The sequence below is a fragment of the Episyrphus balteatus genome, chromosome 2 (assembly GCF_945859705.1).
Source record: "Episyrphus balteatus chromosome 2, idEpiBalt1.1, whole genome shotgun sequence".
NCBI classification, from domain to species: Eukaryota; Metazoa; Arthropoda; class Insecta; order Diptera; family Syrphidae; genus Episyrphus; species Episyrphus balteatus.
Window position 1 is genome coordinate 76,600,612 of NC_079135.1, and position 25,667 is coordinate 76,626,278.

The 25,667-nt window shown below is 31.4% G+C and overlaps 3 protein-coding genes across 3 annotated transcripts; 2 read left to right on the forward strand and 1 right to left on the reverse strand.

Moving 5' to 3' along the window:
• Window positions 1–537: 537 nt before the first annotated feature.
• Window positions 538–11,099, forward strand: LOC129909877 (vesicle-associated membrane protein-associated protein A). The gene is made up of 7 exons (XM_055987005.1): window positions 538–892; window positions 7,427–7,579; window positions 7,669–7,772; window positions 7,835–7,925; window positions 9,323–9,378; window positions 10,260–10,355; window positions 10,419–11,099. The coding sequence occupies exons 1-7, from the start codon at window positions 832–834 to the stop codon at window positions 10,569–10,571; spliced, it is 714 nt and encodes a 237-aa protein (XP_055842980.1). The 5' UTR covers window positions 538–831; the 3' UTR covers window positions 10,572–11,099.
• Window positions 11,100–13,987: 2,888 nt separating this feature from the next.
• Window positions 13,988–20,828, reverse strand: LOC129910900 (protein HIRA homolog). Its single transcript, XM_055988496.1, has 10 exons — window positions 20,664–20,828; window positions 20,340–20,605; window positions 19,481–20,275; window positions 15,806–16,107; window positions 15,603–15,734; window positions 15,238–15,527; window positions 15,021–15,166; window positions 14,579–14,937; window positions 14,300–14,519; window positions 13,988–14,225 (listed from the first exon to the last, which is right to left on the reverse strand). Exons 1-10 carry the CDS (start codon window positions 20,698–20,700, stop codon window positions 14,091–14,093), a joined length of 2,682 nt encoding a protein of 893 aa, XP_055844471.1. The 5' UTR covers window positions 20,701–20,828; the 3' UTR covers window positions 13,988–14,090.
• A 1,454-nt stretch (window positions 20,829–22,282) lies between these two features.
• Window positions 22,283–25,606, forward strand: LOC129910147 (EP300-interacting inhibitor of differentiation 3). Its single transcript, XM_055987418.1, has 6 exons — window positions 22,283–22,521; window positions 24,421–24,644; window positions 24,709–24,882; window positions 24,952–25,047; window positions 25,118–25,357; window positions 25,427–25,606. Exons 1-6 carry the CDS (start codon window positions 22,440–22,442, stop codon window positions 25,484–25,486), a joined length of 876 nt encoding a protein of 291 aa, XP_055843393.1. The 5' UTR covers window positions 22,283–22,439; the 3' UTR covers window positions 25,487–25,606.
• The last annotated feature ends 61 nt before the right edge of the window (window positions 25,607–25,667 follow it).

Genomic DNA, 25,667 nt, shown 5'->3' on the forward strand with positions numbered 1-25,667 from the left:
ATTCCTGAACCACGTTTGAACACCTGGAAAAAAATTTCAGTAAAGATTGCGTTGTGCTATTTTTATATACAAATTTTCGTTTCACTTCAGTTACAAAGTACATAATTTTTACTCGATGCCAATGGAAGATGATAGTTTTGTATCATCTCACAGGCTTCTTTTTTTTTACAAAGAAAAAGATTATAGGCTATACCACACACCGGAGGGTATATGCGGTAGCGGTGCGGGTACTTGTATGGACAAAATTCCAAACTGACACATCAACGTTCAGATGTGGAACTTTTTTTAATACAAATATCGTTACCGCTACCCGTAACCAAAAAATAAGCTTTTTGCATCATTATTTTTAATTTTGTGGTCTTTAATTTTCAAATTTGTATTCAATGATCAGTGAACGCAACTGTTGTGCTGCAATAAAACGAACACACCTATAACAATAATATTTTGGCATTACTGATTTATTTTATTCGAAACCTCCATGTTGTTTTTTTTTACGTCACTACTTTATCGAAATCGAAATTTCTTCTGAAATATGACGCATGCGTTGGATTTCTTGCCAAAAAGCTGGAGCATAGAACGGAAGGCCGGAGTAAATTTTCAGATTTGAAGAAAAAAAAAAAAAACTAAAAGTACTATTTTGCAATTTTTCTTCTGTTAAATCCCAGAGTGAAAATTATTATTTTTCTAAACGGCCACAACGCTTAAATATTACAACGACAAACTAACAGAATAAACAAGCAAATCCACAAGTAGAAATAACAACACCGAAAAACTTCATCAAATAAAAAAAAAAGCAAAAGAAAGAAAAAAAAATCCAAGGAAAGCCCTAAAATGTTTAATAATAAAAAGGAACTTTTAGTAATTGACCCACCTAATGAATTACGATTCCGTGGTACGTAATATTTCTTATTATTGAAAAAAAAAAAAAAAAATTATAAAAATATTTCAGAATTTTAATATCCCTAGGACAGAATTTTTGTGGTTAAAATTAGTTTCTCATATGTAATTATGAAGATTATGATTTTGATAGAAATGGAAATTATGAATCTTTGTTATATTCATTGCCAAAGTTCAATAATTATTTAAAATTACTATTGGCAAACATGAAAAATTAATGACCAAAGAAAATGGATGCACTAAATGTGCTGATCTGGGCTCGACCAAAAAACCATTTTTTTTTTTATATTAATTCTGTTCTGATTGTGAACCGGGGGTTAATGATATATTTTTTTTATGGTAAAACGATTGTGTGGAAGCAAAGAAAATAAAATTAACTAAAACCGAAAAAGAAAAAAAGTAAAAAGTAAAATGTGCAATTCTGCAACGTATCTTCGTGACATTCGCCCAATATTGCTCATACATTCATTGTTGCTAAAGAAAAATCGATTTTTCGATTCGATAAATGAATGAATCTGGTGGGTCGGTAATACGCATCATAAAATGGATTATTGTTATCAACATAAGTTGTCTTCAATTAGCTCGATTCCAAAAATAATCTTTAAATTTTTTTGTTTTTCTTTAATTTTCTTGGTCCTTGCTTGCACCTTTGTATAATATGCAGTACGGTCTTCCGCAATGTTACTACGGTGACATACATTTGGTTTAGATTATTTTTAAAGGACACTATACTAAAAGTAGGGTACGTAATAATGTGTGTAGGTATACTAGCTTTTATATAGACTTGAACTATTGCCCAATTCTTTTTTTTCAGTTGTTATTGTTTAAACAAAAAAAAAATTATTACAAAAGAAAAAAATATATATGTATACCTATTGGAGTTGTCAATAATTAACTCTTTGGGTATGAGATCAAAAGTCATTGTTTTAAAAGCATATTGGTTAGAATGTGCATATATATGTCTGTAGGTATGTAGTCGGCATGAATGTATTTTTACAAGTCATTGATTGTAGGGCTTCAGTTAATAGGAAGGCCTACTTCTTCCAAGACAATATTTCGAACAAAAGTTTGAGGTTTAATTAAAATGTTCTCTTGTTTTGCTTTGATATTGGAAGGAGCAATATCTACTTGGATTTTTTGAAAGATTAGGTATTCATTTGCGATTTAGGTAATAGTACAAATATGTACATGGGGTTTGAATTTGTAGGGAAATGTTTAGTTTCAGTTTTAGCTCGAAGTATGTGTAAGTGCATGTGTGCACGTGCAACTATTGCTTTATTTGTTTTGAAAATTTAGAAAAAAGATGTAGCTTCTTATTAGATTTTTAATACAAAAAAATACTATTGTAAAAACATCGAATAAAGTCAGAAAATTAGGGTTGGTGAAGAATGACCAAAACCCATAATCCCAAAGAGAAAATCCCCAAATCCAAAATCCCCAAGACAAACCTGGGTATAGACAAAATCTCCAGGAAAAAATCTCAAAAAAAAAAAATCTCCGAGCGAAAATCCCAAAATTTCAGATGCGCAAGTTGTGTATCTTCATTTTGGAAAAACCTATTTTTACTCATATTTAATTGTATGCTGTGATAACTTGCCTCAAAAGATTATGCTTAGTTCAACTCGCTGTATCCTTCCAGTATATTAGAATCATTAAGGCACACGAATGGTAGGTCAAACAAGGAAGGTTCAAGTCACGGTTGTTTACACAATTTATTTTTTCTATTCCGTTTTAAAAGAAGAACCTTTATGATTTTAAAATTGTCGTGTTTAGTTCTGATTTTACTTTGACTAACATTGTTTTTTTTATCATTTTATGACGTTTTTGTTTTTGCATATTGGAGATTTTTGGGGATTTGGAGAAAATGGGAGAAAAAATTATTTATTGGAGATTTTGTCCATTGGATGCCTTTCCCCATGGAGATTTTGTCCATGGGGTCAAAAATTTTCTGGAGATTTTATCCGATTGAGATTTTATTTTTTGGAGATAGTGTAGGTTTCCCAGAAAATTAATAAATGAATGTTTATGTTAGGCATGTTAGAACAAATCAGTTATCAGTTCACATTTTTGGCTCTTATTAAAAATTTGCTGCCGGGTGCAAAGAGGTTAAATAAAAAAAAATCGATTTTTGGATTTTTATTGGACTTAAGTCTGTTTTTTTTTCTCTTTCGTTTGGTCCTATCGCCATAGCTCTAGCGTATCTCCTTCCGTTAGAAATAATTCGGTACAAATGGTTTAAGTCAAAAATTTTAAAAATGTTGTGGTACTAAGGGCGTAAGTTGACTTAATTCCTTTGTATTTGCATTAATTTTTAAATACAAAAATTGATCCTAAGGGGAAAGGTCAAGAGGAAGACAGAAAACGAAAAACGTTCATTTTCTGGTCAACAGCATATGGATATTAAAAAACCATCTTATAGATGTTTCTGCATCATTACTTTTTCTAAACAATAATATTCAGCATAACAAACAAAAATTGAAATTTCAATTTCATTTTCCTCAAAATTACCTTTTCTGACTTAAGAAAAGAAATATAAAATTGGTAAATATCATTCCGAAAACTCCATTTAAAAATAAATAACACAGGTCGACAAAAATAAAAATATTTTTTGTGCTTGGGTTTAATTTGCACTTTTTGGGTTCATGGTAAACCAAAACAATAGATAATCACCCTTTCCCCTCCTAAGATTTGCTTTTGTAGTGTTGGGAGCAAAAATACAATTTTCATACCCTGTGAGCCTAATTCGAGTCTTATGAGCTATAGTGCAAGAACCGTGCATTGTACAAAAAAAACTGTAAAGGTATAAAATGTAGATAATTTAATGTTCTACATTTTCACCAGAGCACTTTATTCGACTTAAATTATAACAAAAAAGTTATGATGAATACAAGGGTTTTTTGCTGTTGCAAAGTAGTGATTTTTCGAAATTTCACAAGAACTGTAAGTATTTGGGATGAACAAGTTACCAAATTCTGAGAGATCTTAAGTTAGCCTATCAACCCATTTCGTTTAATCCATTACTTTTTAGACACCCTGTATATGCAACAAAATAATAAAAAAAAATTATGCAAAAAAATTAATTTAACTTTTCAATAAATAAAGAATTTCAATATGAACTAGTTTGGCTACAGTTTGGATACAGTTATTTGTGTAAGCAGTTATTTTTGTACACTTAAGAGCAAAAAAACGGAATCAAAAAAGATAATTTTTATTTAAAACAAAAATTGCAATGGATAAAATAATGTTTCTTCAAGTTTTATGGTCTCATTTAAAAGCTTGAATTTTTTACTTTTAATTGTTGGTAAAAACTTCAAAATGCATACGATAGTATCATAGCTATCTGTCAATAAATTGCACTTCATTTTTTTCTAAATGTTAAATTTTCTTGATATTCTTTGCTTCAATTTCAGTTTTTTTTCCTACCGTTACTATTGACGTTATCTGTCAATAAATTGCAGTTAATTTTTTTAAAATGTTAAATTTTCCAGATACTCTCTGTTTCAGTTTCAGTCTTTTTTTGCTTACATGCTTCATTTATGTTGATTGGATCCTTATAAAGTGAACGGGTTTTAAAGTTCCTAGTATTGATTTAAAGCCTTTGTTTCAAGCTTTTTAATGGTGCAATTAACATTCATGTATGTCAATTACATCCTGGCCAATTAACGTTTTAAAAAAACGCAAAAGTTTGATTCCATTTTTTTGCTCCTAAGTGTATAATAAAAATACCATCAGAGTGAATTACATTTACCATAAATATTGAAAATAGAAGGTGTCAAATAATGCCTCAAGCTCCCATTTGACAAAAATTCGAAAAAAAAAACGAAAATTTCGATTTAATTTTTCTTTTTTCTTCTTAAATTTCCTTTTTTTTATTTTTCTGAATATGAAAATGAAAACAGCATTAAAATAAAGAAAACAAAACAAAAATCAGCCAAAACGGGTAAGATGTTCTCGAGTTTTTGCCAAAATTACGCACGACAATTTTTGTAAAAGACAGATTTTGTTTTTTCTTTATTAATTTATGGATTTATTCTTTTTTAAAAGCCCCCATCAGTTATTCCTTCTTACAATTGAAACCTAAAAAATAAACTTGGAAAACAAATAATAGACATCTCACAGAATAAATAACATTTTTATAATTTTTTTAGTTTAACTTTATTTTAATTTATTTTTTTAATTTTGTTGTTTAATTTTTTTTTAATAATCAATATTACAAACAAAACAAAATTCCAAAAAATTAAAATTAGCTCCACCCTGTGTAATTTCGTCTGGTTTTGGATAAGGCATTCGCCTCAATATATTTAGTTCACTAGAATTCTTTTTTATCACTTCTTACAATTCATCAAATTATGAAGAAACTATTTTGGAATCCGATCGTATTTCATCTTAAAACACTCAAAAGTCAGCATTTTTGAATTTGTGATTTTCATACTGCCTAGAAAATTTCTTCAAAATTGTCAACAGATTCTGAGTGATATTAAGGTCAGTGCCATGTGCTGACGTAAAATATCTCAGATTTACGACGCAAAATATATCCATTTGTTGGGTTTTCGTATATTTGAAATTCCTGCTGCAGTTTCAACTAGAAGAAAATGAAAACCCAACACAGCAGCACATGGCCCCGACCTCAATCTGATTCCGAATTTCTTGAAAATTTTGAAGAAATTGTCTAGACAGTATGAAAATCGAAAATTCAACAGTGAATTGGTAGAGTCAAAATATGTTCCAATTTTACACTAGCTTTTTATGTGGAATGAAGCATTTATTTAAATTAACAAATGGTGATACAAAATTTAAAAATTTGAAACGATTTCATTTAAACAACGCTTAAGTTTAAACCTTTTTTTAAGAAAGGCAAAATATTGATCACTTTTGCTCGTCACTGTGCATGATTGTAAACATTTGATTGTAAACACCAGACCGATGACTTCGCACTCGTGCTTGTCTATATTAATGAATCTCTTTTCCTCCTCAGGGTACTTCTTTTATGTTCTAACTTCATGATCTTCTATGTGCATTTGGTAATTGCTTCAACAACTACAAATTAATTTAACGGTAAAATATAGATAATATGTAAATTAATTTGTAATAGAGAGACTGTCATATCAACCATACCTTTCAAATAAAACAAAATTTATGAAAATCTTTTCCCGTTTATAGTTTGTAAGTAACAGAAAACAGACATTATTATGCTACAAAATTTTATAAATGTATGCAATAAAATAAATAAATTAAGGGCTTGATTTGAACCCAGAACCTTTGGCACTTAACATTGTGTCACGTAAATTTACGCAATGTAATTTAAATGAAATCAAGAACTCAAAAATTCCATACATTTTTAAATTGATTTTTTAAACATTACAACTTCTTTTCTTAAGGAAGAAGAAACAATTCTTAATGAAAGTTAACTAAACATAATGTTTGAGGTAGGAGTGTATTTAAAATCTTACAATTTGGACAAACGGTTAAAGCAATTAATTTGTTGCTAAGGACTTCTTTGTAGAACATTTGAGCCCCTACAATAATATATCTTGCTTTTTTGAAAATAATGAATTTTCAGTGAATTAGAAAATTTTTAAAAGTAAAAAATGTTTTTATAATTTTTTTTAACTTTGACCTCGAATATCTTTAGAATGGTCAGATTAATGAAAAAAGTCAATAAGACCTTTTTTGGGGAGCAATCTATTTCCTACAAGAATGTGTGTTGCGCGTTTGATTATTATAATTTTTCAATTTGTTACAAAATTAAGAACAAAAAACGAATTTTTAAAGATTTTCTGGATTTTTTGGCCTCAAATATCTATTAACCGGTTAGATAAACGAAAAAAGTATTTGAGACCTTTTCAATTTTCTACAAGAATATGTAAAGAAATTTGCAAAAAAGTCGATTTATAAAAAAATGATTTGTTTTAGGTAGAAGCTTGATGTAAAAATAGAAAATTGCGAAGCGGAGGACCTTCCCATTAATATAAAGAGCTCATATTTGGTGTGTGTATTCTAGAGGTGTCTAGCAATCTATTTTTCGGAGTAGAAACTAAAAAAAAGAATTTCGATTTTTTTGACCCACCCTATATACTTTCCATTTTTGTTGTTAGAAATTTGAACTGCTTTTTTATGAATAACGGGTTAGATCATGCAAGAAGTATTTCAATGAAATAGAGAATAGCTTATTGTTTTGTGATTTTCTCTGTATACTGAACTCAAAATCGCAAAATTTTGAGATAGGACACTTTGCTTCTGAGGCGACGGCGACGCGACGTGTCGTCAGGAAAACACAATGTCACCCCATTAAGGAATTATAAACTTATAGATGCTTTTTAATGTTTGTCTCTTTCAAAGGTTTTTGTTTCAAGAGGCTTGCAATGTTTAGGAATTTTCACGTAAATAATTTTTTCGGAGATACAAACATTAGGGGCGGTTGGCTCTTATCTTTTTGTTTGCCAACCCACACATGGAGTCTTACTTACAAATGAGATAAATCCTGTTTTATTTTTCCTCATATTAAAATTTATTATATTTTGTTTTACAGGGCCTTTTACGAAACCAGTTATTACTGTTCTGAAACTGTCTAATCCAACAGAAGAAACAGTACTTTTCAAAATCAAAACAACAGCTCCAAAAAAATATTGTGTTCGTCCAAACTTTGGCCATGTTATGCCACACTCCAATATTAAAGTGGAAAGTAAGTATATTTTCGTTATAAATGAAATAAATAACAATAAATTTATTTTGACTAAAATATATTTTTTTTTTCTCTTCTTTTATGTGTAGTCTGCTTACAAGCATTTGTTTACGATCCAAATGAAAAGAACAAACATAAGTTCATGGTTCAAAGCTTGGTCGTCCCGGAAGGTGTTGAGGATTTTGGCAAACTGGTAATTACATTTTAATAATAAATTAAACTTTCAATAAATTTTCATTAAACAATTTTTTTTAGTGGAAAGAAGTTGAACCTGAGAACTTGATGGACGCTAAGTTAAAGTGTGTATTTGAAATGCCAGCAGAGGCATCAGAAGCTGATACTTCAGGTAATTATAATTTTCTTTTTATTTCTATTCTAATCTAAGCCGAGTTTTTCTAATAGTCAGTACTCTATATTCAGTACTTACTTTTATTTAAAAAACAAAAAATTATAAAAAAAACTCGGCTGTTATTAATTACTCCAGTCAAAGCGTCGGAAAAAAGGGCCTAACCTTGCGCACAGAGGCACTGTCAGTTTTTATTTCATGAATCGATAGGGGTATATTTAAAAGGCTTAACCCCAATTTCTCACCACCTGATCATTCTTTTTAGCGGAGTTATTCACAAAAATGCATTTTTTGGGATATTTTACTTCTAAACTAATATCTTTGCTCCAGATTGTCGTAGACCAAAAAATAAACATACATTCTCTTCCTTATACTATTTTCTATCGTTGTATGTAATTTCATTGTATTTGAGTGAGTAAACACAAAATGGTAGCCATTTTAAGTCAAATTCTTTTTGTTAAAAAACACATTTTGTCATTATTTCGAAAAAAGCTTATATCATGGTTGACATTTTTCTAACAAAAAAACGACTCTTTGGTGATAAAGAGCTCATTTTTTCATTAAAATGCAGGACATGAACAGGGCTACAAAATAGGTTAGAAAAATGTCAACCATGATATAAACTTTTTTCGAATTTCTGACTGATACGTAGGTTCAATTTTTTTTACAGGGTTAAATATCTCAGATTTGACTGAATTTATCCATCACTGAAAAAAAAAAATTTCTTGTATTGAAGCAAAGGATTCAACCGAAATATAAAGCATAACATGAATTTCTTCATCAGTTAATATCATATTATTCCATAATTCCGTTTAACAGTTAATTTGTTTACTACTTAGCTCGCCAAACACGTCACTGAGAAACTTACTCTCATGAGAATGGGTGATAGAACGAAATTATTGAGTACTTTGCATTATTCTTTTGCACTTAAAGCAAAAAGCAAACCAATTTATTTTTTTTTTGAATATGTGCACTAAGTAACATTTATGATTCTATGTGACATAAGTTAAACTGATTTTTTAAATAATCACAATGAACAAACTTTTCCAAACGTGCCTCTTACTGTATTATTATTTTTCGTTTTAAGTTTTTACCATTTGATTTTTCATACAAACCATTAGTTTAGTTATTGAATTCTGTAAATGCAAAATTAGACAACAGACCAATGGTCGTCAAACTCTTTGTAAACGAAATGAAATCAATTTTATAAAAAATCTCTTACATTTTTTAATGATTAAATTCCGATTGAATCTTTTGAGGACCATAGCCAGCCCTCATTATAGTTTATTCATGTCTCATGTTTGTGTACTAAATATTTATTAAGAATAAATATTTAAAATATTATTTAATTTTACTTTTTTCAATAAATGTTACTATTTTCGTTTCTTTTATTGCAGCTCCGAAAGAGGTGGTGACTAATGAAGCTTCACCAATTCCAGTAGGCGAAGAGAAGGTATGTTTATATATTCTTTTGTTGTTGTTTACGAAATCTTATAGCTATACAAATATTTGTATGATTAAAATAAAAACGGTTACGTTTGAACGAAAGCTAAATGGGTATCACTTTACATTGACTTGTAGACAACTGAAAAAAATCATTGGAATTAACAAATTAAGTTTTCACATGTTTCTGTGGTTTTATTTTGGGATTTTGTAAAATAATTTCTCGCAGGCATATAAAACAAGATAATTTATCATTTACAGTTCAACAAGCAATAGATGTGTTTTGTTGAAAAAGTTATCTTCAGTAGGATTTCTTAAATATCAACATTCAATAAAGATATACATTATCCACACAAGATCATGAAAAAATTGAAAGTCTATGCTTTATAATCTTTTTTGTACAATTTATTTGTAGAGTCAACCTCCAGTTGATTTAGAGTAAGTTTTGATTTAGAGTAGGTAGGTTTTTTGAATATCAGGCGTTTAAAGTTCTTTTTCATTATTACGTTTGTTCAAACAGGTTTGCAAAAATGATAGTTTCTTCATACTTCTTCAACTGTTCTACTCGATTAAGTTATGCAATACCGAATGTTAAATTTATTGACAGTAAACGGCAGGCGATATTTAATCGATTTGATTATAAATGAACTCGGTAAACACATTCCCTAGACAAGATAGAAACTATTACCTTTAATTTGCTATTAAAGTAGAAAGTGTCACATTTTCAACCTTAGTACTAGGTTTTATGAAAGAAGAATTGAACTAGTTCAACAGATCAATTGGAGTAGTTGCACAAAATAGCTCACAAAATGCATTACAGAAGTTCTCATTAACACATTTTCAATAATTTTGAAACTTTCTTATTTCAATGTACTTTTTTCCTTTCTAAAGCAAAATGATTCGTATCAGACAGAACAGCTTTTAACAGAAATAAGGCAACTCAAAAACGAAGGAAGCGAGTTAAGGGAAGAAAATCTTACCCTTAAGGTAATTTGCATCAAAATAAAATAACAAAAAAAAAAATTTTAATCATTCTCTTTTCACCTACAGAATCAGCTTATGCGCATAAAGTACACAACGTCGCAGCAAAGAATGGATGAACCATATTCACCGACGGTGGATAAACAAATTCCAATGTTTTACATAGCGCTCTCCATTGTAACAGCAATCTTTGGCATATTTCTGGGCAAATACTTGCTCTGAATCAATGGATTAAAAATTTTGTTATTATCGATGAGTAAAAATAATTAAAACAAAAGAAAAAAAAAAAAAAACTACAAAAAAATCATTAATACCTATCAAAAAAAATATAAAAGTAAATAAATGCCTAAAAAAAAAATATAATTTTTAGACAAACACAACAGCAACAACAAATCAATTGAAAACAGAGACGGATACAAAAATAAATTATAAATCAACTGAATTTAAAAACCATCTATTTAGATCATAATTCAAAAATACATGAAATCCAGTGATTGAGTTCATCATAAAACAATAACTTAAAAAAAAAAAAAAACAAAAAAAAAAAAAATAAATAACAAACAAACAAATGCATACACACCATGCTATGAAGATTTCACGTATAGCTAATTATTTCTTAAAATCACAGAAAACGATTAATAAATGTATGGATGGGTGGCATAAATGACAGGAGGTGATGGGAAGCGTTTTTATTTTCTTTCTTCGAAAATGTCTTCATATAATGATGGTTTATAATTTTTTTGTTTTTTTTTTTAAATGCCTTTAGTTTAAGAAAATAATTTAGTCAAAAGAAAAAAAAATATAAAGATAGTTTCGTTTGTTGCTGTTGAAGGCTTTAAGGAAAAAATTATAATTTTGTTTTAAATAAATAAACTATTGCATTACATTGCTTTGAATAACTATTTAAATTTTATTTTTTATTCATTTGTTAAAGTGTTCGTTTTTAAACTTTTTAAAGCATAGCATAACCTTTTTAAAGCTTAGATTTTGTTCTATTTTGTATGGCTTCTTAAATTCCACTGCAAAAAATATGAGTTTTTGAAGAGATTTCTTTAAGAACAATTGAATTGTGCATGATCTTAGTCAACTTTCAATTAAATGATATCTAAGATTTTGTCCTTTAACAAACAAAAAAAAAATATTTTTAGAAATAGATAACACGAAACATTTTTGATCAAGAGACTTGCATTTTATTTCTAACATGCATTTTCCGAAATTTCTCTTGTTTGTCAGTGTGTGGTTTCCGTTCAAAACGGGGAAAAAAGATTGATGGTCATGTTAAGTTAAGTAATAATAGTACCACGGAGGTTAGATTTTTAAAGAATACAAGAAATATAAATTTAAGAATGTTTTAAACTTATATTACCGGTGAAATCTTCTACTAAGTTTTTAACCTTTATTTGCTTTATAATTCGTAAAATTTCATTTAACATTCGATATCTTATTCAAATTAATTTTTGGTTTTTCGTGCTATAAGTCGCCTTTCATTCAGTTAGAATGTACTACTGAATTTATTGAACAAAAATATATGGCACGTCTTAACTTTTGAAAACCTATTGTTTATTTGTGTATAATCTATTGGTGCTAACATATTTTCATTCTAATTGTTCTTTGGCTTGATATGAGGAGTTATGTTTCGCAGCCTGCAAGCAAGGTCTTTAATATTTTGATTTGTATTAAAGTGTTTTATGTCGAAATTTTTGTATGCAAATATAATTTATCTTTATTTTTAAATGTTTTTGATTTGAAAGCTTTTCTAGTTTAGTTAAGATGTGAGTTGATCGTTACAATTAATAAAAAAAATAAAAATAAGTGAACGATTAGTCACAACTTTACGAAAAAAAAACAATACATAGTTACTTTCTGTCACCTCCTGTACAAAATTCCAGCGTACTGCCAATATAAAACAGAAAATGTGCTTGTATTTTGTTTCAGAATTGTTATGTGGAAAGATTTAGACATTACTTGAATATTTTTTTTCCCATAATGTTGGTTTTTTGGGTATAAATAAGGTAATAAATGAAAAAAAAAAAAAAATAAAAAAAAAAAACAAAACAACTTAAATTTAAAAGACGTGTTCTCTTTGTTAGTTGTGTTTAATTAAAATTAAACAACAAAAAATGCATACTTCATACCAATAAATAAATGTTTGGCATATTCACATAAAAAAAATAACAAAAAAAAAAACAACAAAAATCTATATAAATTATATAATTTTCGCTTAACAATAAACGAGTCTCGAACATAATTATTTTTTTTCCAACAATAAAAAATGTAATAAGTTTTTAAACATGCCGTTATATAAAAGAAATAAATTACTAAAAATAAAATGACCATTGAAAAATGGTGGAAATAATCCAAAAGTCTATGAAATCATTTATTTACAAAGATCCCTTCCCTTGTTTTAGGTTATTCGCATGGATTTTCGATTGTATTATTGGCGGCTATCGTGAATAGAAATTTCGCTGGAAATTGTTTCTTTATTTCAAACATGAGAACAAACTGGAATTTAGATTTAGAATTGCATACAATTTTTTTTTATCTGGAAATAAAATCACAAGGTCGCAAGAAAAAAGGTCAGAGGGACTCCGAGGTTAACAAAACTACCGTGGAGATTCACGATAGGGCGCATTATAAATTAATAAATAAATTATTTTCTAAGCTTATTTCTTTTTTATTATTCTATTCGTTTTTATTTCCTACGAAAGGATCCCGGCTTATTTACTGTTGAAAGGAATTAAACAATTACTCGGGAAATGATGTCAGTTAGAATTTAAAATTTTCAAAGCACTTTAAATTTTTTCGAAAGCTTAATTGATTTATTGGTCGCATTGCAAAATTTCTACATTTACTAGAAATCGGACAAAATTTTGTACCGTTCAGATACGATGATAGTTTAAGAACGGAATAAACCTCAGTTCGGAATATAAACTCAGTTCGAGTTATCCGTTAAGTTACAAAAGAAATGAAGCATAAAATCGTTTTCATTTTCATAAAAAAAACCGATTCTATTTTTTGTCGGAATACTTTGGAAGAAACTTAACGTGTAACTTTCAAAAGCAACATTACGATCATGGAGAAAAAAGAATAAAAAAAACTTTAGTTTTCTTCATGTACCCCATCGGCCTCCGCGGCTGTTTTCGAATCTACGTACTGTACATATGTATGAATTTTCTTCAAATCTGCAAAATGTTTTTATGAAATTATGAGCTGATTTTTTTCATATCTCGCTCCGAACTGATACTCCCATATAATATTTTCAAGGTAATTTTCTTGAGATCGGTTCTTAACAGTTTTCATTGAACTAATTACTATAATCAATATTTCTACAAGGTAATAGAACTGTCAATTTAGGACCGTGTACTAGTTAGGACTTGGTCCTATCTAGCTTCTCACAATAGGTTCTCCAAAGTGTAGGTTGGATTTATCTTCACACAATTTTTATATGAACCTATTACTTACCATAATTGTGAAAGAACTTCATTAATAAATAGTGAAATTATTTACCCCAGAAGTCAAGTTATTTCTAAAAATGAAAGTTGTTGCCTGCACCAGAGTTGCAAAATTTTACCACCACAACCCCAAATCTACCTTGAGTTTTTTCGCTTTATCAAAAATTACAAAATCTGTAGTAATTTTATAATGCATTTATATTTTAGTTGTTATCACATTTAAAACAAATATTGTTTTGTGACTTACATATATCAATAATATTTAATTGTTATTTAAAAAAAAACATACTTAATTCCATAGCTTATTAATATTATCGTTCTTACAATCTATTAGTTCTCGATATTCCATATATAAACGTTGCCATTTCGGATGCAATTTGAAAACATTAAGAACTGTATCTAATATATTTTTTTTAGGTATTCCCTATAAACAAGAGAAAGATAAGAAAATAATTTAATATAAAATAAAATAAGAAGAGATTTGAAAAAATAAATTACCAAAATATGAAGATCTTCTTCGCTCGATTGTGCACAATTATTACCCAACAGATCATCCAGAAGCAATCGTATTTGCTTTTCAACTCCATTTGTTGCCAGATGATATGCCAGTGAAGAATACCAATGTTGCATTTCTTTTGGCGAATTTATAACTTCACAAAGTTTTATTTGATTCTCTATGAAAAGAAGTTTAGCTCCTGATTGCCAGTCATCTTTATTCCTGTGAATTGATAACATGTAAGATAATGTAGAAAAAATATTTGAAATAAATTAACTTACATTTCAGAAGCATTAGGTGTATAGTTATTTGATGAAGACTGTATTGTTGTAAGAGGATAAGATCGAAAGTTCTTCTGAAAATCTTTTGGTATTGCTGTTCTTAAGCCATGTCGAATTGCGGGATCTTTAGAGTTTAATACCATCCAACATTGCATGCTGGATGAATATGTATAAGAATTTCCATTGGAAAATAATACAAAAGGAACTCCATTTTCTGTAATGCTAAATTGAACAACTTGACCATGTTTTCCAAATATTTCGGCACAAGTTGTAGAAATGACAATTTTTTTCAACGCAATATCCCATATTCTTAGTAAACCACATTCTGTTATCACGCCAACCAAATTTCCCAGTGGGCACTATATTTTAATATTAAATATCAATGAAAAGCGATAAAATATCAAGCTTTTGGTTGATGCAATTAATATATATTTATACTTACAAAAGCACACTGTACTGCTGCTGATGCTAAATTTATAATAGGAAACACAGTGTTGCCTGTGCTTAAGGAAAGTATGCGCAAAGTACCATCTACACTACACACGATCAAATATTTGGAAGACAAACAAGACGAAGCAACTTGTGATCCTTTAAAATAAAATAAAAAAATGAAAATTCTTTACAAACGGCTTTTAAGTCATTAAAAACACATATTATACCAATAAATATTTCCCAAATTTTCTCATTTCCGTTAACAGCCCAGCATATAACTTTAGAAAGAGGACCCATTGATGTAGTAAGCGCACTATTTTGCACATGAATTCTATAATCTTGAGCTGATTTATTGACTTCATTTTTATGTCCATGCAAAACAGGTCCATTGGAAATTTGTGGTTTTGTATTCGAAGTGGACGAAGATGAAACGGCTGGAAATGACTTGAGAACAGTTTGACTAGCTTGCGAAGGTGATATTGCCAATGTACTTTTTGTCAAACGGTTATCTAAACGCCTTTTGTGTTTATGAAAGGGAAGTTATTTTTAAATTATCGACGATTTAAAAAAAATAACAATATTAACGACATACGTTTGTTCTGCTTCGGTTATGATAGGTTTCATTGCTGAAGTGTCTGCATAACTAACAAATTGTTTCTCTGCTACTATAATGGCATCATTTTTAGGACGTGAACTGCTATTAATGACTGTAACTGGTACGTCACTGTTTAAAATTAAAATAAAAACAAAAATATTATGAAAAGTTGTTAAGCGTGTTACTGAGTTTTTAAATACCCTGGTTCTTGGTTTAGTGGTATAAACACTGGAGTTATTCTTCGTTTACCATCTGCTGTCCGAGTTTCGGTTTGCTTGTTAATTGCTTTAGCTTGATAGATAGTATCTGCAGAATTAGATGTCATAGTTCGGACCGTGGTTTCCTTGATAGTCTCTGAATTAAGATCGATCGGAAATGATGGTGGGCATACTTGTTCTGGTACTGCGTTTAACAATTCAGCATTTTCTATGAGGGTATCTCTTGCCGAAGTAGTTGTTTCAAATGAAGTACCCTTTCCATAGATTCTTTGATACAGTAAATTCTAAAAAAAAAAAAATCAATTTAAATGGATTAAATACTTGAAACAAATTTTTTCTAGGCCTAGAGTGGCTTATAGCGACTACCCGTTATTCTGTAGAGGAGCCTACTATAGTCAACAGCTCGAGGTCATCAAAGAACTTCTTATAAATGTTAACGGAAAAATTCGTGCAGCGGAATCAAAAACACCGTTACACATTGTGTAGGCTTGTTGACGTTTTAGGTTCAAAGACGGTTAAACTGAGCTTTCGCCTTAAAAGCACCAGGTAGCGAGCTCGCGGGCTCTTGCTGGTGGAGAAGTTAAAAAGGAGTAGATTTTTGATCTTATAGCCTACAACTTATTTTGTTTCCTCCGACTATTAAGAGACCTGATTCAAAAGGAGCAGTTAAAACTATCACTCGTCTTAAAATGTTAAAGGTACTGGTCTTATAGTTGGAGGGCTCCTGCCACTAGGGTAATTGCCGGATAAAGAAATGAACGCAATAGTTATGATGTGGACGTGGAATGTACGAACCTTAATTGTTTTTCTAACAACGGTTTGAAATTTGAAACCATAAAAAAGTGTACTGCTTTTAAACTCTTTAAAAATTATGTTTGACAAAAAAAAAAGATAAATGCCGAGCAAGAGTTGATGTTGAGGTCTTTCTAGTTGAAGGTAAGGTTATCTATTGGAAAGTGAATTAATTGTTCTTTGTAAATGACGTAACCATCCTCGGTGAAGTGCAGTTAACACTTGATATATAAATGGATGTTTGGGCATAAAAGACTATTTTTTCTATAAATATAGGCCTCTTCCATACATTCATTTGAAAGGCGAAGTGCTTTCCAAGAATGAAAAATTTCAATATCTTGGAGTAACGATCTCCAGAGAAGCATCTTGTGATGACATCATTAACCATTGCGTAACCGTACGGTGGCTGAAGTGGAGAGAAAACTCTACCTTTTGACTTCTTATTTGAGATGAAAGGCAGCTGTTCGCCCAGCACTATTATGTACGTTTGACAATGTTGGACGTATGGGAGTAACTGATATCAACATGCTTTGGATAACAGCTGGAGTACCTAACCAAGGTTAATCGAAGAAGAAGCAAGAAAATCCGAAAAAGCATTCACGTCAAAAATAACGTTTTGGGCAAAATATAGAACGACATACTCAGATGGTACTGTCATGCACAAAGATCAATGCTAAGCACTTTACAATGGCTTACAATAAATCAGATAACAATAATAAATATGCTGTAAATTTATCTATTTAATAATATAGTTTGTGTGCAACCATTCAACAATATACCAAATCGATTAAAATTCGAAAATAATGTGATACTATTTAAAATAAAATGCACGCTGGGTCGCACGAACTTGCTCTTAGAGTGCAAAGTACTAAACATTTTAAGATTTTTTTATATACAAATTTGGTGAAGGCATGTGAAAAATTTTTTTTTTTAATTCCAAATTCTGTTTTCAAATTAAAATAACAACATGTTAAATCAAATTGAGCTCCAAAATAAGTATACAGTTTCATTTCTGTTATGAAGATTCATTTTTAGTTTTTTTTTTAACTAATTTTTAAAAATATTTTTTCGATAAAAAAAAATATAAAATTGGTATGCAAATTGGCAATTTTCGATGTTGCTCAAGCCTTTGACAAGGTTTGGCATGAGGGACTTGAGTACAAACTGCAAAGGGATCTTCCCAGACAGTACTATGAAATATTAAAATCGTACATCTCAGACCGATTGTTTAGAGTAAGGTACAATCAAGAATATTCGGATTTGAAGAAAATAGAAGCCGGTGTACCACAAGGAAGTGTCCTAGGTCCTACCCTGTATTTACTATACACAAGGGATATCCCAGTTGGGAATCACACCATAATGGCTACTTTTGCAGATGATACCGCAATTTTGGTACCCGACAAATGTGTCTCTAAGGCAGCAGTAAAGCTGCAAAATGCCGTCGACACAGTCAGAGATTGGACCGAAAAATCTTCACATATAAACTTTACAAATAAAAAGATAAACAATATTCCAATATTCATTAATAATCAAGCTGTACCTTACGCCAATACGGCCAAATACCTTGGAATGACTTTGGATGCAAAGCTAAAGTGGAAAGAGCACATCAAAAAGAAAAGAGAAGAATTAAACTTGAAATATAGAAAAATGTACTGGTTACTTGGTAACAACTCTGATTTATCAACCCAAAACAAAATAATGCTGTATAATCAAGTACTAAAGCCTGTTTGGACCTATGGTATCCAATTATGGGGCTGTACAAAGAAAACAAATACCGAAATCATCCAAAAATTCCAAAACAAAGTCCTTCGTGGAATCACCTTGGTACATAAGAAATAGCGATCTACATCGTGACTTACAAATAGAAACGGTTACAGAAGTTGTTAAAAAATACGCTGTATCCCATAATCAGAGACTGCAAAGTCATACCAATTCTGAAATGGTGTCCGTCTTGAATACCAGAAACCATGTTCGGAGATTAAGAAGAACCAAGCCTCATGAGCTTATGGTCTAAAAAAACATGGGAAAGTATTAAAAGTTTAAACTTCCCCCAAAGTGATTTTACAAAGTTAAGAAAGAAAAATCTGATGTCGATCTCTCAAGATTGGTCCTGATAAAGTGGTGGTTTTAGTGGTTAAGAGTCCCACACTACTTGGTGTCGAATACTGCCAAGTGTCTTTTGAAGATTTAATCCCGTCAAAAAAAAAAAAAAAAAAAAAAATGTTTTCGAAAGTTTGAATTTTCAAAAATAAAAAAAAAACATTTCAAATTTTTTTTTTTACAAATCCAAAAATTATTTTTTTATTTTTGGTTTATATTAAAATTATATAAATGCTTTTAAAAAAATCGTTGAAATTGAATTAGTAGTTTCGGATAAAATAGGATTTAAAAAAACAACGATTCTATGGCAGATAGCGTTAATAACGATTTTCGTTTTTTTTTATTAAAAAAAAAACGGCTCCAATTATTGGAGCCGTTTTCTTAAAAATTCAACTTTACTGAAATCTGTACTGTTATTTTTGGTCAAACAAAATTAAGGTCCCTGGGAACCCATTTCATGATAACGCTTCATAACCTTGACGTATTCCGTTAAAAAAATACAACGAAAATTGAAAATTTAAAAAATCAAGGTATCTAACCGCATTTCAAGTCAAGGAAAGATTACCATTAGTTAAGGGCGTGGGTCCATTAACAGATATATTAACAAACCCAGAAAATATATAGCGTAATGTTGGCTATGATTTAATCTTCGATCTCACAAAGACAATTCTTTCAATAACCAACGACTTAACTTATTTGGGTTTTTTAACTCAAATAATGTATCTACTTTTTTGGAAAACTAATATGATAAAAAAATATTCTTACTTTATCTTCCTCCGACAGTGATGTTCCAAGTTCTTTCTCAGAGAATTGCAAACAAGCAACTGTACCGTCTCCACTGCAAGCAAGTAAAATGCATTTTTCAGCACCCCATGATAAATCCAAAATGCTGTCTTCAAACAAGTCATGTATAACAACTAGTGGTCGCTGCAAAGCGGTCATCCATACCGACAATGAACGATCGCGCGATCCAACTGCCAGACAGCAGTATTGCTGAGGTTTATTGGTTTTCGGAGCCTGTCGCTTAAGTATTGATGAATGAAAACGTACACATGTGACAGCTTTGCGATGGCCGACAAAATCTTTGTCACATTTCCATCCTTCGCGTTCTATTATCTGAGCAGTGGGACCACCTCCATTCATAGCATGCGCTGAGACTAAATACTGACCATCTGGAGACCAAGATAAACGGAGAATATGTGTTGTTCCACCGCATTCTTCAAAAGGTTCTGTGATTGTATTGCTGCAAGTCCAATCACTGGTCTTCCAGATTTTGACACTACGATCATCACTTTGCGATGCTAAGAACTTTCCCACCGGATCCCAGGTTACACCTTTCACAAGACCAGTGTGCCCCTTTAGCATTGCAACCATCGAGGGGAATGCTTGAGCATCCCAAACGATAATTGAGTTGTCAACGCTGCAACTTGCTAGCCATCGATCATGTGGAGACCAAGCTAAATCTAAAACATCGCCAGAGTGACCTCTCAAAGTTGCAATGCATTTCCAGCTTTCAGGGTTTTTGGTTATGCCACCTGTTCCAAAAACACCACTTGAACCCTTAACAACGCAAATAAGAAGTTTATAAAGGAACTAACTAAAACATACAAATGCACTTAGATACCTTTGCTTTTTTCCAGAGCATGACAAGTTTATCATCAGATCCAGACGCTAAAAGTTGTCCATTTTTAGACCATCTCACACAATTGACACACGATAAATGGCTATCCATTTGGCACAGGATTTTTGGCACTGAATTATCCAATTCAGCTTTTTCCGATAGTATTGGAAGCAAATTCCATATGACCACTCGACCAGAATCATTGCCTTGCCCGCCAGTGGCAAATTTGAGGCACTCTTGGTGAATGTCAACTGAAAATATGGGTTTGTCTGTGCAAAACAAAATAAATTATATTGAATTTATTTTATAAATGTGTTTGAAACTTGCCATCATGATGAACCCAATGTGGTTTTACGAGTTTCATTGAGAATATTATTTATTCTAGTTTATGTTTATGAAAAATAAATAAAATATAAATGTTTTACAGAACTAAACAGAAACATGGGCCGGTTGTGGCTTTGACCTTTTTGCTTTTTGGCGTTTTCTATTTTGACAGATTATGCTTTGGCGCTTTTTCGCATACAAATGGACAGCTTCAAGGAAATTGGCAAGAAAGAAAATGGAAACAAATTTAGGATTGCCATCTATTGAAAATTAAATCTGCACAAATCTAGAAAATTAAATTTAAGGAGCTCACACCAGAAAGGAAACAAGTGGTAGCGATACAGGGTACAACGAAAAAAGGTTTGACCACACCGGAAGGGTATGCGGTAGCGGTAAGTTTAAATGTATGAACAAAATTTGAAACTGGAACGTCAACGTTCACGTGTGGAATTTTGTTTCTACAATTTAAGGCTTGGCCACAACGAAGGGTACATGCGGTAGCGGTACGGGTACTTGTATGAAAAAAATTCCAAACAGACACATCAACGAGCTCCTTAAAGGCTAGACCACACCGGAAGGGTATGCGGTAGCGGTACGGGTAATTTTATGAAAAAAATTCCAAAGTGGAACATTAATATTCAAGTGTGGAATTTTGTTCATACAAGTAAAGGCTTGGCCACATCGGAGGGTACATGCGGTAGCGGTACGGGTAGTTGTATGAACAGAATTCCAAATCTGAACTTTATGTTTCAGTTTGGAATTTTTTTCATACAACTACCCGTACCGCTGCCGCATGTACACTTAAAGGCTTGGCCACACCGGAGGGTACGCGGTAGCGGTACGGGTAGCGGCAACGATATTTGTATTAAAAAAATTCCACACCCGAACGTTGATGTGTCAGTTTGGAATTTTTTCCATACAAATACCCGTACCGTTACCTGTACCTCTACCGCGTACCCTCCGGTGTGGCCAAGCCTTAAAGGCCTTAAAGGCTTGGCCACACCGGAGGGTACGCGGTAGAGGTACAGGTAACGGTACGGGTATTTGTATGGAAAAAATTCCAAACTGACACATCAACGTTCGGGTGTGGAATTTTTTTAATACAAATATCGTTGCCGCTACCCTTACCGCTACCGCGTACCCTCCGGTGTGGCCAAGCCTTAAGGCTTGGCCACACCGGAGGGTATGCGGTAGCGGTACAGGTAGCGGTAACGATATTTGTATGAAAAAAATTCCACATCTGAACGTTGATATGTGGCCTTAAGGCTTGGCCACACCGGAGGGTATGCGGTAGCGGTACAGGTAGCGGTAACGATATTTGTATGAAAAAAATTCCACATCTGAACGTTGATATGTCAGTTTGGAATTTTGTTCATACAAGTACCGTTACCTCTACCCGTACCGCTACCGCATACCCTCCGGTGTGGCCAAGCCTTTAGGTGTAGCCAAACCTTAAGTACCCGTACCGCTTCCCATATCGCTACCTCATACCTTCCGGTGTGGTCAAGCCTTAAAGCTATTTTTGTATTGATGTTTCATAAAATTAAACTGTTCCAAAGCCGTAATGTAAACCTAACCTAATGAATACATTCAGCGCATTATTAAAAAGAATGGAAAAGAACATTGTTGACATTTCAACAAAATTCAAATTTGTTTTTGTTTGTTAAAAAAAAATTAAAGCCAAATAATTTATCAATTTTCTACTTTTTTTTTGTTAAATATACTTAACATTTTCAAAATTTCAAGATAAAAAACATTAAAATAACTTTAACGATTATCATGGCTGATTTAAATAGCACACAAGGTCCAACCGATCGAAAAATTCGACTAAAAAACCTGTTGGACAAGGGAAGCGCAATTGGTAAAGTATTGTTTTATCGGCTTTTGTGAAATATATAAAAAAACTTTTGTCCAATCCCCGTTAATAGAAATTAAAATAGAGGACTAATATAAAGCTGAATAAATCTACTTCTTCCTTTTTTCGGTGCTGTTATGATCTCGATGTCGAAGTGATCACTTGAACTTATATTGAATTATATTCAATCACTCCACTTAAAATAAAAATAATTTTAATAATTTTTTATTATTTTTGTTATTTTTTTCTTCGTTATCATAACTGTTTCACGTATCCGCTTTTTACTAGTGATCTGTCTGTTCACAGGGTTGACTTAAAAAATCAGCGATAAACCTTCCGGTTTTTGTATTGTTCCATTTCTGAGACCAACTGAATTCTGGTTTCTCCATTTGCTCGTACCAGGCGTATTTAGGCCTACCGGTCTTCTTTATTCGTGCTGATATTAAGACGTGTTTGATATTTCCTTTTAGACAGGATTCTCAGGATCTCTCCTTTGAGATATGGGAATATCATCAACTGAGTCAGTCGTGTTCAATTTGTTGAGAGATGGTATTTTTAAAATGTACCTACCTGGGCTTCCTCGGATCTTCATACTTCGAGATGAATGAATACCTTAAGAAATTAAAAAGGGAAACTGCACTGCTTACTTTAAGGTCTATTGTATCCCCAATTTTAGGTTCTTAGAGATTTTGTATCCTTTAGAAAATTAATTATTTAGTGTCTTTCGATAAATGGTAGTTCTTTTTCTCTTACGTGGTGGTGTCACAGTTATCTGTGCATGAAGACGTGGAGTCTAACGCTTTGGCTTTAACTCGACTAAATGCTGCAATGTCTTATCGCTTTGAGAAAGGAGTAGATTGAACTTCTAAAAAATTATACTTCCGGGGTTGGTAGCTACATACATAAGTATCACAGCACCTTTTGTTAAACTTTTCACAAAATATACAAAATTGGTGATGCTTTTATTGAATTTAATGCCGCAGGAAGATTCCTTCATGACAATGTACCAGAGGATGAGTTTTGTCTAAATGTTAAATGGCTCTGTATAGTTCTTCAATTTTTGGGCTATCATATGCAAGAGATGATGGTTATAGTTTTAAACTTTTATTTTGTTTGACCAAAATATCTCGGGAGAAAACCTGATTAATGATTTGTTTTCCTCGATTTGTTTTATGCGATTTGTTTTATGCGATTTAAGTTGTCTTCTTCTTCATCAAATCAACTTATACAGAAGTCGTTTGAGACCACGCCTAGTCTTACGGCGTGTCTACCTATGAGGCAGTGTCCTGTTAGGACATTTATTATGGAGCTGATATGCAATCTACTTTAGAGACAATAGATTTTTTGAATGTTTTGAATCTAGCCTAGGCCAGATCTGCTTGGTCGTTTGGCATGTTATAATGTTATGGTTAATCTTTTGATTACTGCCTCTATAGCTTCTTGCTTCAGTATAAGTTTGCACGTTGCGGTTGGTATACCATTATTTGCTTTGTTAGTTAAATTTGGTATAGGAGTACCATTCCTGGTAAGTTCATCTGTTTCGTAGTTTCGAAGGTGAACGTTAAACTGTTCTGACATCTCCATGAGATATGCTCGACTGTGGCGGGCAGTTACAGAGTTTGTGAAGACAGAAGCTTACGATTTGAGGGCAGCTTGGCCGTCAGAGTTGCCGGTTGAACGGATAAACTTTCCAACATAGTCGAAGTAGAATAAATTGTATTGCCTAGCATAGAAAAAGCCACAGCAGTTTTTAGATCATCAACATCGACTGCGTAAGTGCGTATACCCATTCTCTTGAGTAGATTGTTTAACCATTTGATTGATCATTCAAACATTACCCCTTTCACAGATACACTAAATTGACTGTTTATTATACTCGACCTTTATTTACATTTCAAATTCCAGGTGGAAATGTGGAAAGCGAAGGTACTGTCGATACAATATCTGCGATTAAAAATATCATCGTTGAATCCGATGAAATTATTGATGAGGGTAATGTTGGCGATCGAGCCGAACATACTACTGAAGTGGTAATGGATGCACAGCTGCTCAAAATAAGTCATCAAACTGTTGACAAGGTCTTGGAGGCTAGCACTGATTTTAATGATGGAATATATCAAAACGCTATTGTATGAATTAAAAAAAAATGTATTTCACATTGCAACAAATGAGTTTTATTCATTTATTACACAGGCTAATCTTGTCTTCAGAGATGATAATGATAATTGGAATGCTCTGGCTGAAATAGCGATTGGAATTTGTCGAGCATCAAAGTTTTCAACATCTATGTTAGGATCGTTCGATCTAACTGTGACTGCAACACAAAAACCAAACAAAGAAAAGCAACAGAAAAGAAGGACAAAAAATGTGAGTTTGAAATTTAATGTTATCCATCTAGTATATTGAAAAATGTTCCAAATTTTTTTTTTTTTCTAGAATGCAGAAGAACTCGAACCAGAAGAAATGGCTCAGTTGGAAAAACAAGATAAAGGAGCTAAAAAGGTTAAAATTATATTGAAACAAATTGTTCGGGTATGAAAAAGAAGTCATTTAAAATTATATAGAATGTAAAAAATGTATTGCTTTTTTTTTTTGTGTAAAGGCATTTGAAGAAAACAATCGATTTCCGCTTCCGTTCTATCAACTTGTCATAGATCCAGATAATTTTATGAATACTGTGGAAAATGTTTTTCAAGTTGCATTTTTGGCAAGGGACGGTGCTGTCGCAATCGAAACTGGTGATGGTAATATGCCACATGTCCGGGTAACAAATCCAAAAGAAAAAGATTTGGTAAAGCATACGAATCAATCTGTTTGCAGTATTAATATGGATGTTTGCAAAGTGAGTATGCCGCCTATTAAATACTGAAAATGAAATGTTTGTTTAACATTTTTGTATCTTTATTTGAAGGAAATGATAGCATTTTATGATATAAAAGAAGCTATGCTTAAAATTGAAAGAAGCACATAAGGAGATGATGTTTGAGATTCACAGTATTTTTAGCATTTAGTTTTTCCAATGTTAATAAGAATTAAGTTAATTTAATAAGTTTTGTTGGTTTTATGAAATATATCTTATTTTTCTGAGTATTTTGAAAAAAATTCTTCATTATTTTAAAAAATGGCAGCGTAGCTTCTTTTTAAATTTCAAA

What these genes read in the sequence shown, in the direction of transcription:
- LOC129909877 (XM_055987005.1), top strand. Translation starts at nt 832, where the DNA reads ATGTTTAATAATAAAAAGGAACTTTTAGTAATTGACCCACCTAATGAA. An exon ending in ATCAGAAGCTGATACTTCAG is followed by an intron (nt 7,926 to 9,322) that starts GTAATTATAATT and finishes CTTTTATTGCAG; the next exon opens with CTCCGAAAGAGGTGGTGACT. An exon ending in TTCCAGTAGGCGAAGAGAAG is followed by an intron (nt 9,379 to 10,259) that starts GTATGTTTATAT and finishes TCCTTTCTAAAG; the next exon opens with CAAAATGATTCGTATCAGAC.
- LOC129910900 (XM_055988496.1), bottom strand. Translation starts at nt 20,700, where the DNA reads ATGAAACTCGTAAAACCACATTGGGTTCATCATGATG. An exon ending in CCACTAAACCAAGAACCAGG is followed by an intron (nt 15,735 to 15,805) that starts GTATTTAAAAAC and finishes AATTTTAAACAG; the next exon opens with TGACGTACCAGTTACAGTCA. An exon ending in ACACCTAATGCTTCTGAAAT is followed by an intron (nt 14,520 to 14,578) that starts GTAAGTTAATTT and finishes ATCAATTCACAG; the next exon opens with GAATAAAGATGACTGGCAAT.
- LOC129910147 (XM_055987418.1), top strand. Translation starts at nt 22,440, where the DNA reads ATGGCTGATTTAAATAGCACACAAGGTCCAACCGATCGAAAAATTCGA. An exon ending in TATTGAAACAAATTGTTCGG is followed by an intron (nt 25,048 to 25,117) that starts GTATGAAAAAGA and finishes TTTTGTGTAAAG; the next exon opens with GCATTTGAAGAAAACAATCG. An exon ending in TTAATATGGATGTTTGCAAA is followed by an intron (nt 25,358 to 25,426) that starts GTGAGTATGCCG and finishes CTTTATTTGAAG; the next exon opens with GAAATGATAGCATTTTATGA.